At 34.2% G+C, this 15,646-nt stretch overlaps 2 protein-coding genes across 3 annotated transcripts; one reads left to right on the top strand and one right to left on the bottom strand.

The window, feature by feature from the left end:
- Nucleotides 1-42: 42 nt before the first annotated feature.
- Nucleotides 43-4,688, bottom strand: BBX10 (B-box type zinc finger protein with CCT domain-containing protein). The gene is made up of 6 exons (XM_022051459.2): nucleotides 4,272-4,688; nucleotides 3,461-4,100; nucleotides 2,910-3,134; nucleotides 2,360-2,703; nucleotides 1,522-1,696; nucleotides 43-686 (listed from the first exon to the last, which is right to left on the bottom strand). Exons 2-5 carry the CDS (start codon nucleotides 4,076-4,078, stop codon nucleotides 1,570-1,572), a joined length of 1,314 nt encoding a protein of 437 aa, XP_021907151.2. The 5' UTR covers nucleotides 4,079-4,100; nucleotides 4,272-4,688; the 3' UTR covers nucleotides 43-686; nucleotides 1,522-1,569.
- A 1,989-nt stretch (nucleotides 4,689-6,677) lies between these two features.
- On the top strand, nucleotides 6,678-15,304 carry LOC110821677 (uncharacterized). Of its 2 annotated transcripts, XM_088215970.1 has the most exons (15): nucleotides 6,678-6,939; nucleotides 7,184-7,275; nucleotides 7,587-7,720; nucleotides 7,836-7,966; nucleotides 8,146-8,184; nucleotides 8,309-8,401; nucleotides 8,496-8,612; nucleotides 9,453-9,548; nucleotides 10,742-10,855; nucleotides 11,285-11,338; nucleotides 12,137-12,184; nucleotides 13,339-13,489; nucleotides 13,625-13,790; nucleotides 14,573-14,642; nucleotides 14,873-15,304. In XM_088215970.1, exons 3-15 carry the CDS (start codon nucleotides 7,639-7,641, stop codon nucleotides 15,122-15,124), a joined length of 1,413 nt encoding a protein of 470 aa, XP_088072096.1. In that variant the 5' UTR covers nucleotides 6,678-6,939; nucleotides 7,184-7,275; nucleotides 7,587-7,638; the 3' UTR covers nucleotides 15,125-15,304. The 2 variants fall into 2 exon arrangements, with proteins under 2 accessions (XP_088072096.1, XP_088072095.1); XM_088215969.1 differs by lacking the exon at nucleotides 7,184-7,275.
- Nucleotides 15,305-15,646: the final 342 nt, after the last annotated feature.

Raw genomic sequence — 15,646 nt, 5'->3', positions numbered from 1 at the left:
TCTAATACACAAGATATCTATGAATAAGTCAACCAAAAAACAAATGGAAATGCTAGCTAGACCTTTATTCTTACAAACAAATTGTTGATTACACAGAAGAGAAACTGAAAGATTATAAATTCATCTAAAGACAAAACCAATTTCATTTGCCACTGGGACTTTTGCCCTTTGGCAAGAAGCACGCAACGGTCCCATGAGAGAAGCAGAATGACAGGTCCCAGTCAGAAACCAAAGTGTGATTGCTAATTATTCTACTTGAGGTGAGAATAAAACCATTGATTTGCTGAATAAATTTTCCTCCCCTTTATTGACTGTGCTGTGTTTGTTTAAACATCCGGAAATCTAACTACTGCTTCCGACTATAAAGAAAGCAGGTGCTAAAAATTAGTAAAGAAAAAGAATTTAAATTAAAAGAAAAATAAGCAGAGATAGGCACGACTGGTATTCTGGCTTCTTCCACGTTCTTCTACTTTCCTCACGTCCTTCATCTGCTTTTCTCACGTTTTTCACCTCCTTGTTCTGCTTCAGCTGCGCGTCTCTGTGATCCACTTCAGACCGCATATCTCGGGTTCCTTCTCGGAACTCTTTGTGATTTTCTTGCTCTAACACAGAAGAAGAGTTCATAGACATTGTCAGACTGCATTGCTTCACCAACTCAATCTGCTACTGGAATTCCTCTATGTTAGCTGGTGTCAAAACAAAAGAAAATGTTACTTGCTAGGAAATTGAGGCATAGTAGTTCTTTTTCAAGTGTGTAAAGGCGAATGGACATTCAAGATCAGGAAATCATGATATTAAAGGTTTGCAAGTGCCATTATCATAAGAATGAATGGAACACAATCATAAGAATGACAGCTGAAGTAGTTCATAATTTGTCGATATACAATTGGGTTCTTCTGGTTTCTGAAACTCAAACAGTTCAAGGCGGTCAACGCTATAGATCTGCCAATATGTTTATGAAACATACTCCGATAATATAGAAGAATAAAACCGAGAAAGCTTGCAGGCTGTTTGAATTCTATTTCCAAAAAATTTAGGTGAGAATGGAGCTTATTCAAATATGAAAATTACAATGCAGTTCCACCTATCAATATTAGCCTGTTAATTGAGCAGGGTAACATTGAAACAAACGCAGATAAATAGTACAAGAGCAAATAGAGAAAGATCAGGTAGACAGAGATAAACCCATGAGATTATGAAGGTTGAATCCATTATCGATAATCCCACTCTGGATAGGAAAGGATGATTAGCTGTCGATATGTCAACTATCCCCATAATCTTTTGTTGACAAATTTTGGTGAGTGCACTAATTAATTTGAAGTTATTATGATCAAAATTTTGATATACCACTATCTCATATTCAACCCATAATTTTCATTGCCATCAATAAGACTCTGGGTTCTCATCATTTAACAAACGCATTGCATAAAGCAGAGTTCAACAGTAACTACGATACGCAGCTGAACTAACCTAGACAGTAACATGATAGACTTGAGAATAAGAACTAACTGCAATATATACCTTTTTGCTCTATCCTGGCTGGAAGTTCCAGATATAAGGAAATCTAGCTCAGAAATCCCTTGTCACAAGAGGGTCATAATCATATGCTTCACCAGCTTTCACAAATCTACCTTTCACCCGTTTCCTGGTATCTGCTCTGGCTTTACGAGAGGCATATCTTATTTGCTTGCCAAATCTGCACCATGACAATCATCAAAGATCTAGTAGAAGCAGAACTTATCATGTAAACTTCTATGATCAATGTGAAGTATCTTTACTCGAGCTCCATGGATGGATAAGAATGAACATCTCTCAAACAGTCCAACCCAACATATTAAAAAAGTTAAAATGACGGATGTGGATACATGCCAGCATAAAGTACCATCATTCTACATAAGATGAAACAGCTGGTAAGCTTACAATAAAATATGCTCTTGAATTTATTTCAGGAAACGAACACTTAAATCTGGGAAATAGATTCTCGATTGTGTATAAGATGTTTACAGTATAGCATCTGAAAAAAAAAAAAATCTGTTTCTGCCATCTAGTTAATAAGAGTATTATTAGGAAAAGTTCCATGAATCCCAGACGTACTCTTTCAGTAAATTAAGTTATTTACACTTTACATCTTTCTAGATGCAGAGAGAAGTGTAGCACATAAAAATAGAATTTTCATAAACAACCTAGATCCCATTTTGGGGTGACAAAGGGCCTTGTGGTTGAGAACATCAACAAATTGAAGACTCACAAGAATATCATCCTAGGATGTAATTCTCTAAATCTAAATTTGCTATATCTAAATATCTCTCCTAAAATATCAAGAGAACAATCTTAATATAATTTGAACTAACATACATACGTTCGTGTTTTCTTCTTTTCATTGTATCTCATCTTAGCCTTATCTCTTGCTTGTGGGCAGCTAACTTCCAGATTTGATTCCCATGGAGATTCACTATTCAGGAATACTGGAGACAATCCACAATCTTGATAATCAGCAGCACTACTTTCCCCAGTAATGTTGGAGACTGAAATTGATATGCCTGAATGAACTTGTCCGGCAGGAAATCCTAGATTGATGCTTCTGTTGCTACATGGATTCATGACCATGCAACCACTGCTATTCATTGCCTGCATGACGTTAGCTGACCTTCCAACACGAGAGGATTGAAAAGCTGCACAATCTTGTTGTCCTGAAGATGATGCCTGAACAAAGAAAGAAGCAGCAATTAACACTGGCAAAACATGAAAGCAAAACATTAATCAGCTTCAATGCACAAACAGAACTTCACAGGAAATATAAGTCCCATACTTTTGTGCAACTATGTTAATTAACATAATAATGAGAACAAGAACACAAAACTATGAAGCGTCTATGAGAAAGCTATGAGAAGCTGGAGTTTAGAGAAAACCTCTAAAGCACTTTCAATATGACCATTAGACTCGGTAACTGATAAGTTTTTCCCATTCAACAGGCAATCTGTCTCTAAGTCCTCAATCTGGTATCTCTTATGACCTTGATGACAGCCAAATATCTCATCACCAGCTTTAAAGTTTAATTGTACGTCACCCATATTCAGACTTTGACAGAGAGCATCACCATCATGAAGTTTGAGATCCCTGAACTTGGAATAATCCTGCAGAACATTTAATAAAAAAATACATCAATTAAATTTGTGAAATTATTGATTTTAACCAATTATCTAAAATTAAGTTGGTAGAAAAATATTCATCCTATATTATACATGGACATGCTTCCTCTATATATTTTAGTTTGAAAACGTTAATCAAACACAAACGCTCCATAATCTCTTATACAAAGTAGCAAAATTGATTGCTAAAGCTGAAAGGATTTAATCAATATATGACGAAAATTTACAGCAGAAATATACTACTAGACTTCAACCATTCAAGAAACCAGAAGACAACACCTACATGCTTATACACACAATTTGTATGTTACCTTTGTCACATGCAACTCCTCAGGGAGAAAAGCTGGTTGATTCCTGAAGTTGGGAACGTAACGTGGATCCAGAGGAATCATAGAAGAAGAGTCAAGCCAAGAATCAATGTTGGTACAAGACTCAAATTCACTCATCTTTGCTGCCACCAATCCGAACGATCCCTCATTATGATCTCTTTGCTCCAAACAACTACTCATGCAGTTGTCATTCACAGGAAAGTAAGTAAGTGACCCCCAGCCATTGTTATCAAACCCACTTGAGGAAGAAGAAGAAGAATAAAGAACCGAGGCCCAGATCCTTGAAAACTCAGCCAACGAAGGACACCCTGAATAAGAATCCAACGCCTGTAGGGAGTGGCCCAAACTGGAGCAGCCGTTGCCGTTCAAATCACAACTCTGACACACAGACATTTTATCATCCAGGCAGCGGGCAACCGCAGACTGCGAGTTGCACATATCACACAACAAAGACCGAGGGTGTTTACGCGACAAGGAATTTGCAGAGTGTACGCACGAGTCACAATGCAAACAAAGCCTAGCTAAATCTGATCTACAATAAACTACTGCTCTCACTACTCCACAGAAATCACATAGAGGTTCCATGCATGCTTCCTTCATCTAAGTATTAACGTTCAGAGTCCTTTCTCGCAAAATAACGAAACAGAGCATAATCAGATTCATAAAGCTAGCAAAAACAAGTTCACCTTTACACCATTTTCTCAGCTTTCAATCACGAAAAACCACAAAAAAGAGGAAAACGAAAGCGTATAAAAAATCAAAACCGTAGCTAGTGTTATGAAACAGAACTCACCAGCTGAAATATGCCGAATTCCCGCCACTAAACTTATCGACCCAGAATATTCAGCAAATATCGAGGAACCCAGAATCCATTAGTGGAGTCAGAAAAAGAAGGTGAAGTTTTTTTCACGAGACTTGATGAAAAGCAGAGTCAAGAATAGCAGAGTAATGGTAGGGAAAGCAGAGAGAGAGCTTTTTCGCTTTGGCGGATGTCAGTCTCCAAATGAGTTCAGTCAGTTCGGTAGTAGATCTCTGATTATTTTTAATCACGTGTTTCGGAGGAATCATGGGAAATGCCATGTGGCGCAATATGAGCTTTGAAAGTGATTCTTTGCTGTAAGAAATTGATCGGTCAGCCATTTTCTTCGGAGATGACAGCGAGCTTGCTCAAATTTGTGGCTGAGATGGAATTTGTTCGTTACAGGAACTCGGTGTGGCCGCGTCTAAATTCTACGGTCTACTCCACCATAAGAATCTGCACCTCCGTATCTCCAGATCTAGTCCATGCCACGTGGCAGTTTTCTATAGGGTCACCTTTTTTTTTTTGTAAAAAAAATGTTCTGAATAGAAATAACACCTCATCATCCCTGCGCTTTTCTTATTCTACTTTTTCTTTCGTTGTTTTTTTTTTTTTCTGGGGAAACAAACAAGGGGAGGAGGTTGGTGGTGGAACGCGGCTATCCGCGGAGAAAGTTTTTTACGCATTCTGCGGTAGGATGAAAAATGCGCTGAAGGCGTTTGATGAAATGTGAGAGATTCGTTTTAGATTTCTACTAACGATGAATTTCTTTTATATATCTGCTTGATTGTTTACTGAAGAAAGTTCAAATTACTCGTGCTTATAAAAACTGAGAGAATTTGATATGTTTACTGAAGAAGCAAATTGCATCAACTGAGAAATTTGCAGCAATTTAGAGCCTCCGTTCTTTTTGAAAAGTAAATATACAATTTACAAACCCTGAAGAACCAACGAAAGTTTTTCCATAAGATTTTGCAAGGATTTACGATGGAAATATGAGAAATTGTTGCGGGATATTTAGAATTTTACTTGGTCGAACACTGATTTGTTTTATATGTTTGGGTGGATTCTATTAGTACCGAAGACTTCTAATCATTTTATTACTAGTATTCGCTTGGTTGACAAAATTAGTCATTAGCAAGAACAACCCTGCAAGAAGGCGATAAAGAAAAACAAGAGGAAAAATTAAATCTTAAGAAGAAAGAGAGAAAGAACGAAAGAGAGATGTGTGATTTGAATAGAATAAAAAGGGTTGTTCAGAACTTATTCCATGTAATTTTATTAATATATTAATAAATTAAATATTTAATTAATACACATAATATATTTATAGAATATCAAATTTTAGTGAATTTTGAAATTTTGACCTTAAAATATAATACAAGCTATTTAAACTAATATACCACTAAATCAATAATCTTTATTATATAAACACAAAAACCAAAACCATAGTACATTTTTATTCTTCTATTGCTACTTAATACAATTTCACTAGCATAATTTTCTCTTCAACAGACTAAAGTTGTTCAAATATTTTAAAGTATCCATAAAAAAAAAAAAAAATGTATTGCTATAATAATATATGAGTGTTACAGTTTGGGAAATTGCATTCCCATATTATGTGATCTATTTTTTTTTTTTCAATTCAAATTATGTGATCTTTTTAACAAGTGATATTTAATTTTCTTCTTGTGTAAAATCATATATTTTGATAGTATTATTTATAAACGTTTTATGTTCTCTTTGAATAACTAGTAATTTTATTTTTTTATTAAAATAACAAACCGCAAATAATTGAAAATGTAATTTATTTTATAATCTGATTAATCAACTACCACACACGTTATCAAAATTTAAACTGAAGTCAAATACCCTCCTGTGAAATGGTTGACTATTTTTGCTTCAAATATAAGTATTTAATAAAGTCATAATCTATAATTAATGAGGTTAGCAAATTACGCATAGCTTGTCACACATTGGGCTGAGAAAGTTGAGCTTACCGTATCTGTTCGGCCCAACTGAAACCCCTTGCTTTGCTATAAGCATGATCTCTCTCTCTCTCTCTCTATATGTATATATATTAAATAAAATAATAGCAAAAACCATATAAATAATTAAAATATTAAAAAAAATAATTTTTTTTAATGGCAGTCACAGATTGAGTTGGTCTAATATTAAACTCAATATAAATATATTTTAATGTTTTCAATATTTTATATGAATTATATATATATATTTTATATAATTAAAATATTATTCATGAAAATTAATATGAGTGTTAATCAATTTAATTAAAAAAATTAAAAATTACAAGAGTTATTGTAGTTTGGCAACTGATGCATCAAATGCTTGCACATTAAAGAAATTACTTAAATTGCTTCTCTTTCTAACTTGACATTTTTCATTTTCACCGTTTTAAAGAAAAACACGTTTAGGAAAGGAACCCAAACGCGCCTTTAATTAGCCATTTCCTTAGATCCTGAACCTGAAACCAAACCCATATAAAGCTTCCAATTTTGCAAACAAACTGCCTTTTTGCTTATTCTCTCTCATCTTACCTTCATCCTCACTCAAACCTGCTCAATTTGGGTGGTGAGATCCCTAGCTAGGTCCGCATTTCAATCAAGCACAGAGTTCGAAGCCATTCCGACTGATTTTCTCTGTAAGTACCTCCTGATCTGATCTGAATTCGATAAATTTCAATAGCGTGTAATTTTTTTTTTTTTTTACTGGTTGTTCAAAGAATTTGCTGAAAATTATATTGGTCGATGTTTTTACACTGAAGAAAGTGGTTTTTAGGATTTTTCAATTGTTTTGGAACTGGGTAATGATGCCCAACTTTGGGGTTTCTTAATAAAATTTGACGCAAATTCCGATGTTGGGCACTTCGGATTTGTCTTATGCAGATCATCATTGTAGAAATTTAGAAGCGAATAAGGTTTCGTTCCTATTTTGGGAAGTTACGTTCATGGCTGCGGTGCATGTAGGGTTGTATCTTGTATGATTCTGGTTCCTCTACAACTTTTGGCCGATTGCAACTCTAGTAATTGTTGTCCTCTCGAGCTTCAGTTTCGTGAATATCTGAAATAATCTTTTATTATAATTTCTCATGACTGGTTATGTTATTTGGTATAAAGTTGGAAATGCATGCAGCTATAGTGATTTTGAAGTTGAAATCTATATGGTTAGAAGAAATAAATTATCCTAATTATCTTTTGAACACGATCTGGTTGTTCCCAGTTGTTAGTTATGAAACTCCTGGGATTCAGATTTGCTTCGATCATTGCATTTTAAATTGGCCTTTTGCAGATTATTGAAGCTAAGTGTGGCTTACGATACCATAAATTTTCTGTTTACATCTATGTTTGGGGGACTATTATCAACTCCGACTAATAGTCCCCATTTGAGGAAGTCCGGAAGCAAGCCTGTTGTCTCTGATCTCGGTACGAAATAATAAGTCTTTGTGATAAGAGCAGTTGAATAGTACCTTATACCTTCTCAATTTCCTTTTATGTGATGGTTTATGGGTACAACTAATAGCCCTGGAATCTTTGTCAGGTGACGAGTTTGGAGATGCTGTTGAGGATGGTCTCTTGCATTCAGCGGAGGCAAATGATTTGAAGAGTACAAGTATGCCAATGGTTACCATTGCAAAAATGCCTTCTCCAATATTGTTATGGAGATTCAAGGTTTGGTATCATTGTTCTCCTGATTTTTTTCCCCAATTACTATTTTTACACATCACTTTTACGCTCGAAGCACTATTATGATGATATATTGACTTTTGCCCAGAACATTCTTTTTTTTTTTTTTTTCATTTTTTGAATTTTTTTAGTGTTCCAAGCTCCTAAATTAAGCTCATGTTCAGGTATTGCTGTTCTTAATCTGGTCTTTCACTTGCTGTAAGGTTAGTTTTACGTAATTCATTTCTACAAACAATAGCTGTCAGATTGAATGATGATTATTCTTAAACAGCTATAGGATCCACTACTTATTTATTGGTTCTTACTAGTTGTATTTGAAAATTGCAGTTTGGATGGGATTCTGTAATGAGAATGAGTGTGGACTTGCGGGACCTTTTCTTATACGAGGCATTTCTTTATTATAATCCTCTTCTTCTTGTGGTTAGTGGAGGTTTTCCTAGAGAAACTGAACTGCTTTTAAAAATACTACATTCCCCTTATATAAATTTGCTTTCTTAATGGGTTTATACTGCAGACAATGATGGTTTGGCTGTGGGGGGTTAATTTGTGGGTTTTTTCCCAGTCCACCGTCAATTATGCAAAAATTTTTGATCTGGACCAAAATCATCTTACTCACAGAGAGATATGGAAGGTAAAATACATATATGTTAATGCTTTAAAGTTCTTTGTAATATGCTAGTACAGTTATCTGCTGGTTAAGGTTTACAAGCATGTTATACCTGCTCACTTATTGTTTTTTGGTGTTCTGTACTATTATACATATTGAGCTTTCATTCTCTTGTTTACACTCCCATCTGACACTTTCTGGTGCCAGTTTCCCGCTTTAAGACATACTCATTATACAGAAGCTTGGTGTTTGGGTGAAGCTTTCTAAGGAGGAAATATCTATTCACACTTGCATTTTGATTCATAAATTAGTTGTGTGTGACATCTTGCCTTTTGCTAATCAAGCATTTTATTTCTCCCCCATCTATCTGTGAGGAATTATTCTCTTGAAAGTGCAGAAGTATAGAAATAAGATCACATGAACAAAGTTTCATGCGCTTCTGCTTTCAAGAATGACTCATTGTATCATTTATTGGAAACTGTTGAAAGAAAGAAGAAAAGTTTATGCAAGGAGCAACAGGAAGAACTTAGCTGTTTTTGCTTGTCATCCACTGGAATGGATCTATAAGTGGCATGGAAATGTTTTAGTCTTGGAAGCATTACATCAATCCTTCACTGTTGCTAGCACTTAAGAAGACTTCTGAGCTAGAACTAGCATTGTTTCATCTGCTTTTATAATGTGTCAGAATTCTCTCTCTTTCTCTCTCTCTCCCCTTCTTTGCTCCAAGTCACTGTTGTATTTACATAACAGGACATGCATTCAACTTTTCTAAATAAGCTTTATGTACCAGCTTTTTGTTTATTTATTTAGTCAATGTGATTGTGGTATTTTCCCAGAGTAACTGCATTGATTCTGTGTTTCCAGTGTGCTATGTGGATGACGATCATTGTTCCAACAAGCATGACAGCATATCTCTATCTATATTCTCATGGGGAAGTATCATTGGCTGCATCACAACCAGTGTAATAGATGCATCCTCTTTTATTAGTTATAATTAAAGACTTATGTTGACTTATTGATTAATTATTTGCTTCTATTTATCCATTAAAACCTGTTCGCTAGTTGTTTCTAGTTGACTTTTAATCTCCTTCATAAACAAATAGTCCACAGTAAAATTTGGTATTCTGCCCTATTTAAATTCAGCCAATTAGATTTGGACTCCTCATCGATATTCATCAAATCAATTGTTTGTTTTTAACCTGATATTTGGTAGTCTGTGGTGTTTGTATAACATTTTTCTTGTTTTGCGGTACTTTTTTGTGAAGATAAGTCAAGAGTTGATCCGTTTAGAAGTGTTTCATTGAGATGTTTACCTGAAGATAAAAGGGAATGGAGGCAAATTAGTCTTAGGTGTATGCATCCAACAGAAGCTGAGCCCTGCGTTTGTAATGTAAATGATGAAAATGAAATTACAAAAATACTCTGCATGACAAGTTAAGCTTTCTGCAGTTCAAAGAAAATGATAAGTTAAGCTTTCTGAGAACAAAAGTTTTGGTTTGTAAAGGTCATTTCATCTGCTCGTTCTTGTAACTGAAAGCATAGTTGTGTTATCTGAAGAACGAGCATATGGTCTACAAAAACTTGCCATTGTCAATTCGATGACTGCAATGGTTTTCTATATCATTTATGATGCAAACAAATGTAGTAGATTTCAATATCATTTTGTACGGTTGCATGCAAAGACATTGCAAGACTGATGCTTATCCAAAACATTTGAAGATGAGGTGTCCCATAAGACTTGTGGTTCTAATGAGGATGAATTAATAGGTCTCGATATTGTGTACAAGACATGAACCACAAATGAATTCATTGGTTATCTTACTTATAAAACAGGAAAAAGACACTGGATTCTATAAATCCCTTCTCAATTGTTTGGACAGCCAAAGCATAAAACAGATTCTTTGTACATTGGGAGTTTCTTTTCTGTTCAAATTAATTCTGATTGAATTGATAAGGAAAAGAGAATCTGGTTGTCCAATCAAAAAAGAACAATTTAGTTTTTGAGAAATCTTGACCATAGAGTAAACACTTGTCTGACAATATCTAATAGTGAGTGTGAGTATTCAGATTTTGAAATGATTTGATTAGTTCAAGTATCTTTTGATGATTTTACTAGTTTCAAAATCATTAAGACTTTATGTTTTATACTGCAGGTGCTGCTATATTGTGCTGCTATGATGATTTTGATATTCCCTTTTGATATTTTCTATTTTTCTTCTCGTTACTACTTGCTAAGGACTCTTTGGCGCATAGTTCTGCCCCTGCAGGCAAGTTTGTTGTACTTAACGCCGGATCTGATTACTCTCCTAATTATGCTAATCTCTGCATCTTGCATTCTTTTTTTCAGCTTATATTCTGCAAAATTAAAAATGATGAATCTTTTTTAAATGAAAATTTAAAGAACTCAATGAACAGCTGTCTTACCTTTAGGTGTCTCTTGAACTCACTTGCTGTGATCTAAGATACATAAAAAATAGTAAATGCAAAAGTTCCTTATTTTGCCAATTATTATTATTACCTTAATATAGTTTTTGCAAATTGTTTTTTGACTGGCATAATAGGATGAAGTCATGTCTTTAATTTTATTTATAATTTGCATGCTGAATAAATTACTCCGTTTCAGCCACTGATTTGAATTTCCTCTTATGTGGGCCTTACTTTATATATCCTTATATTATGTCATCTGGTGAATACAGGCGATTTCGTTTTCCGACTTCTTCTTGGCTGATATCTTGACCTCCATGGCAAAGGTATGGTTTGATGTATTTCTTTCTAAGTCTGTTAAAGATATTAGGACTAAAATTTTGAAGTAGTTCATTTAACACATGGTAAATGTTGAGCAAGTTAACCAAATTGGTTGGCATCAAGTTACAAAATCTTGGTACAATCATGATCTCTTTTATGCTAAATTTTGAGCCTTTAAATAGAAAGACAACTTACTCCAGTTGCATGCTTGAAAAATTTTCTTCCTGAACTAACTTGATCAACTGATCAAAGTTGGTGTTGGAAACATAATGCCAGCCGATTAATACTCAAAGGAAACTTAATTAAACCAATCTTTCGGAGAGTTGATTTTCATTTGCTTAGCAAGAAGAAAAAGTTCTTGTTGAATCTATTGTAGCAGCAGTTTTTTTTTTAGCAAAGGATGTTGTGGTCATAGTTTGAAGGCGGACTTATGTATATTTTATTTTTATCATAATGTGTTAAATGAGGCCAGGAATCCTATATTTTTAAAGTGTTCAATAACTGTTTAAATAATATTTAAGGTTACTTTTCTATTCAACAATTTAAAAATATAGAAATAGGATTCAATACTAAATTATTTTCTAGCAATGTAACTACTGTTTCTTAAATATGTGTCACATGACTTGATTATTGTTAGATAATGGAAGATGTAATACCTGCTATATAAAATTGTGAAACAATAATCCATGTCTTGATGATGAAAAATCCGGGAATAATTTGTTCTTTATTTTCTGCTTTCAGTCATTTTTGAAAGTTCTAATTTGTTTATATATATATATATATGATTCTCAAACTTCATGCAGGTGTTCTCAGATTTGGAACGTTCAGTTTGTCGAATGGTCCATCGGCAGGTTAGTTAGTTGACTCCAGGAATTGGTAATGAGGCCACTATTAGTTACTGGTAATACAAAGACTGTATAGTTGTAAAACTACCTTCTCAAAAAAAATTATTGTTGGTTCAAGTAAGCTTCTTTGAAAGATTTTTTTTTTAGTTTGCCTTTTTGCTCTAGCAGAATTTACCTTTATGAAAATGTTGGTTAATGTTTTTGTCCGTAGACATGTAGCAGTAAAACAGAAATAAATTGATTGGGAACCAAATCATCAAAACTTGAGAAAAACTTTGCTTACTTGAACATCTTCCCACAATAGAAATGAGCTTAACTTCAATTCTAAAGCAGAATCAATTTGCATGGGAGAGTTGTAAGAATAAGGTTGAGAAAGTTAAGCAGGACTTCCATCTTCAATTAGTAACATCACTTTAACAGTGTTCAGATCGTTAGCTTTATGTTGGTTTTGGAGTCTTATTGAGAAAAAGTTCTTATTTAAGAAGTAAAGATACTTGTCTAGTAATTAATTACTTACAGGAATCGGAGAGAAATTCTGAGAGAAAACTTGCATGATGACTTGCATATGTTGCTTCAACATAAATATTTTGTGGAGAAAACTAGTGGTCTTATGTGTGTTTCAGACGGGCTATATTTCACTTCCATCTGTTGGGGTGCATGGATTTAAAAATTATGGTAGTTTTCATTGACACCATGCTTGCTGAGGAAGAATGTCTACCGTTATCTGCCATCAACTTACTTGACAGGGATAAAACAGATGATGCTTCTCCCTGATTCCACTGATGAGTGATTGTTTCATAGTTTTTTAGACTCAAACATCTTTATTTTAACCTAGATAAGCTTGTAGGGGCCGACCTCCAGAATTTAGAGATCTCAAATCAAGAGAGGTTCATATGGGCCAGGGAATGTTGATTCATTGACATGGAGTTCTATATGCAAAATTAGGGGAATAGAAAAATCCATTTTAAGATCCGGAAGACAACTGCTCTGCTCTGGTTTTTGTAGCTGCAGGGGACATTCGATGTGACTATTTTCCATGTCTTCACATAGATGTGACACTTCTTTGATGATATTGACTGATGATATAACTGTGCATCTTCATTTTAGATTTAACCTTTCCAATTGTCATGTCTTTTTAAGAGATTTTTGGACACATGCAGGTTGCAACTATTGCATGGTTTGAAGCTGACTCTGTTTGTGGCAGTCATTCTGTTGCGATTCCTTTAGTTCTTGTTTTACCTTACCTTTTCCGTCTATTCCAATGTCTTCGACAATATAGGGATACTGGGGAGAAGACAACCCTTTTAAACGGTAAGATAAGTTTAAAAGGGGCTTGTAAATTCTCTATTCATCTCCATTATATTAGTAATTTATGCTGGAATTAGATAGACAAACCATGTGTTTCTCGCCAAAGTGCTCTGCTAACTATAATTCCCTTGGTTTCAGCTTTAAAATATTCAACTGCCGTACCAGTGATTTTTCTCTCAGCCCTTAAATATCATGTATTCCCTGATAGGTGGACAAACTTTTACCGGCCTCTCTGGCTTTTCTCGAGTGTTTTGAATTCATTGTATTCATTTTACTGGGATGTTACACGAGACTGGGACTTGAGGTAAGTCATATTTTCTTTTATTCTTTCAGAAATGTAATCTACAATTTAGATCATCAATGACCCTTGACTATATGAGCAAAAAGCACTTAATTATAGAACTGTCGTCTTGTATGCCATGTAAAAATATTTTTTCATTTTTCATTCTCTAATTCATTTATACTTGTACATAAAAACATGTATGGTTGAATCTATAATATGGTCTTTTAAGTAGAAACAGAAATAATTTTTCTAGAAAACATTTTCTTTGAAATAAAAAAAATGTTTTCATTATCATTAAAACAAAAAATTTTTTTAGAAAACATTAAAACAAATTTTTGTTTTTTGTTTTAAACTCATGGCATATTTTCACTATCATTTCCTAAGCATTCATTTCGTTTTCAACTATTGTACATGCTTTTACATACAAATTTATGTAATATAGGAAATAGAAATTACAAAAAATATTTTCTTATACCAAATATCTTTTCTACTATTTGATTCCGTAGTGTTGGCACGACATATTTTATGGTAATTACCTCGATTCCCCTAAAATATTTTGTTGTGTACCGCAAAAAATTTGTGAAGTGTCTATACAGACATTTGTTAAGTTTTAATGCTAGATCCATAATTTTGCTCTAAGTTCTACAAATTGAGTCGTTCCCATCCTTCTCATTGTTTTCCAGAAGATGACTCACAATTCAGGTCAAGTCTGTCATAACACAGAAAATCTCTAAGCACTTCTATGTTTTTGTTGCTGCCAAAGTGTACTGTCTAATAAAATTACAATTTTTAAATGTTGCCAGTAACTTTACTCGGATTTTCAAGTTCAGCAAACCAAGTCTCTTCTCGCATCTTTTCTATGGACGCAAATGGGTAAGAAATCTCATGGTACTCGAAGAATTCAATTTAAAGTATGTTCCTTCTGTAAATCGTTTAGCCTTCTAAAACAACCAGGTTTCTTTCTTAGCAACCAGAACACTGTATTGGTTCTTTTTTTTTGTTTTTTTGAAAGAATAAAATAGGACCCATTACAAAACACTGAGACTGACTGGAAGGCTTGGTAAAATACTATACATTCATATGAAAATTGTGTGGATTTGCAGGTTTATTTCTTGGTCATAGGAAGCAATCTGATTCTGCGTTGTACATGGACATATAAGCTATCTGCCCATCTCCGCCATAACTACCTCACTGTGTTTGCCATCACTGCCTTGGAGATGCTCCGGCGCTTCCAGTGGGTTTTTTTCCGAGTAGAAAATGAGTGGAACAAGATTAACTCCAGGTCAAGTGTTCAGCTTCACGACATTGCAGATGAGGAAGACAAATTACTTGTTTCAAATGAGCACACTGTATAAATTTTTTACCCAGATGGCTATTTTGGCAGACTCAGCAGAGGCTAAGGGCAATAGCCATCTTCTTTTTCCTTTTCCTCAGAGAAAAACGGTTTTGAACATTGCATTTTTGGTTTACAATGAACATGATCATATTAAATTCTTTTGTTCATAAAAAAGAACATAGCTTGGTGATTAACATAACATTGTTTATTATCTGTTAGAAGCCTGTGTCTATGTCAACGTCTATCGATCGGGATTGCATAAAGTTTGCTGGAGAACTGATCCTTAGGGTTAAAGTCACTAGAGTTCCGGTTCTAATCACTATTGCAACAATCAGAAATTTGAGGGGGAAGGGAAAGGAAGGAAATTGGAGGGGATTCTAGGTGAATATAATAAGATGGAAATTGTTGGGAGAAGGGTATTATGCAGTGAATTTAATGTAGGATTTCTCTTACCCCTTCTCTTTGGCGAATTCATATGAAAGTTACATATTGAGCTGTGTATTAACAAACCTTGTGCAATTTTCTGTTCATGTGTTCAGTA

Source organism: Carica papaya, chromosome 3 (assembly GCF_054855325.1).
Source record: "Carica papaya isolate Zhongbai chromosome 3, ASM5485532v1, whole genome shotgun sequence".
NCBI lineage: Eukaryota > Viridiplantae > Streptophyta > Magnoliopsida > Brassicales > Caricaceae > Carica > Carica papaya.
This window is presented reverse-complemented; position numbering and strand designations above follow the sequence as displayed.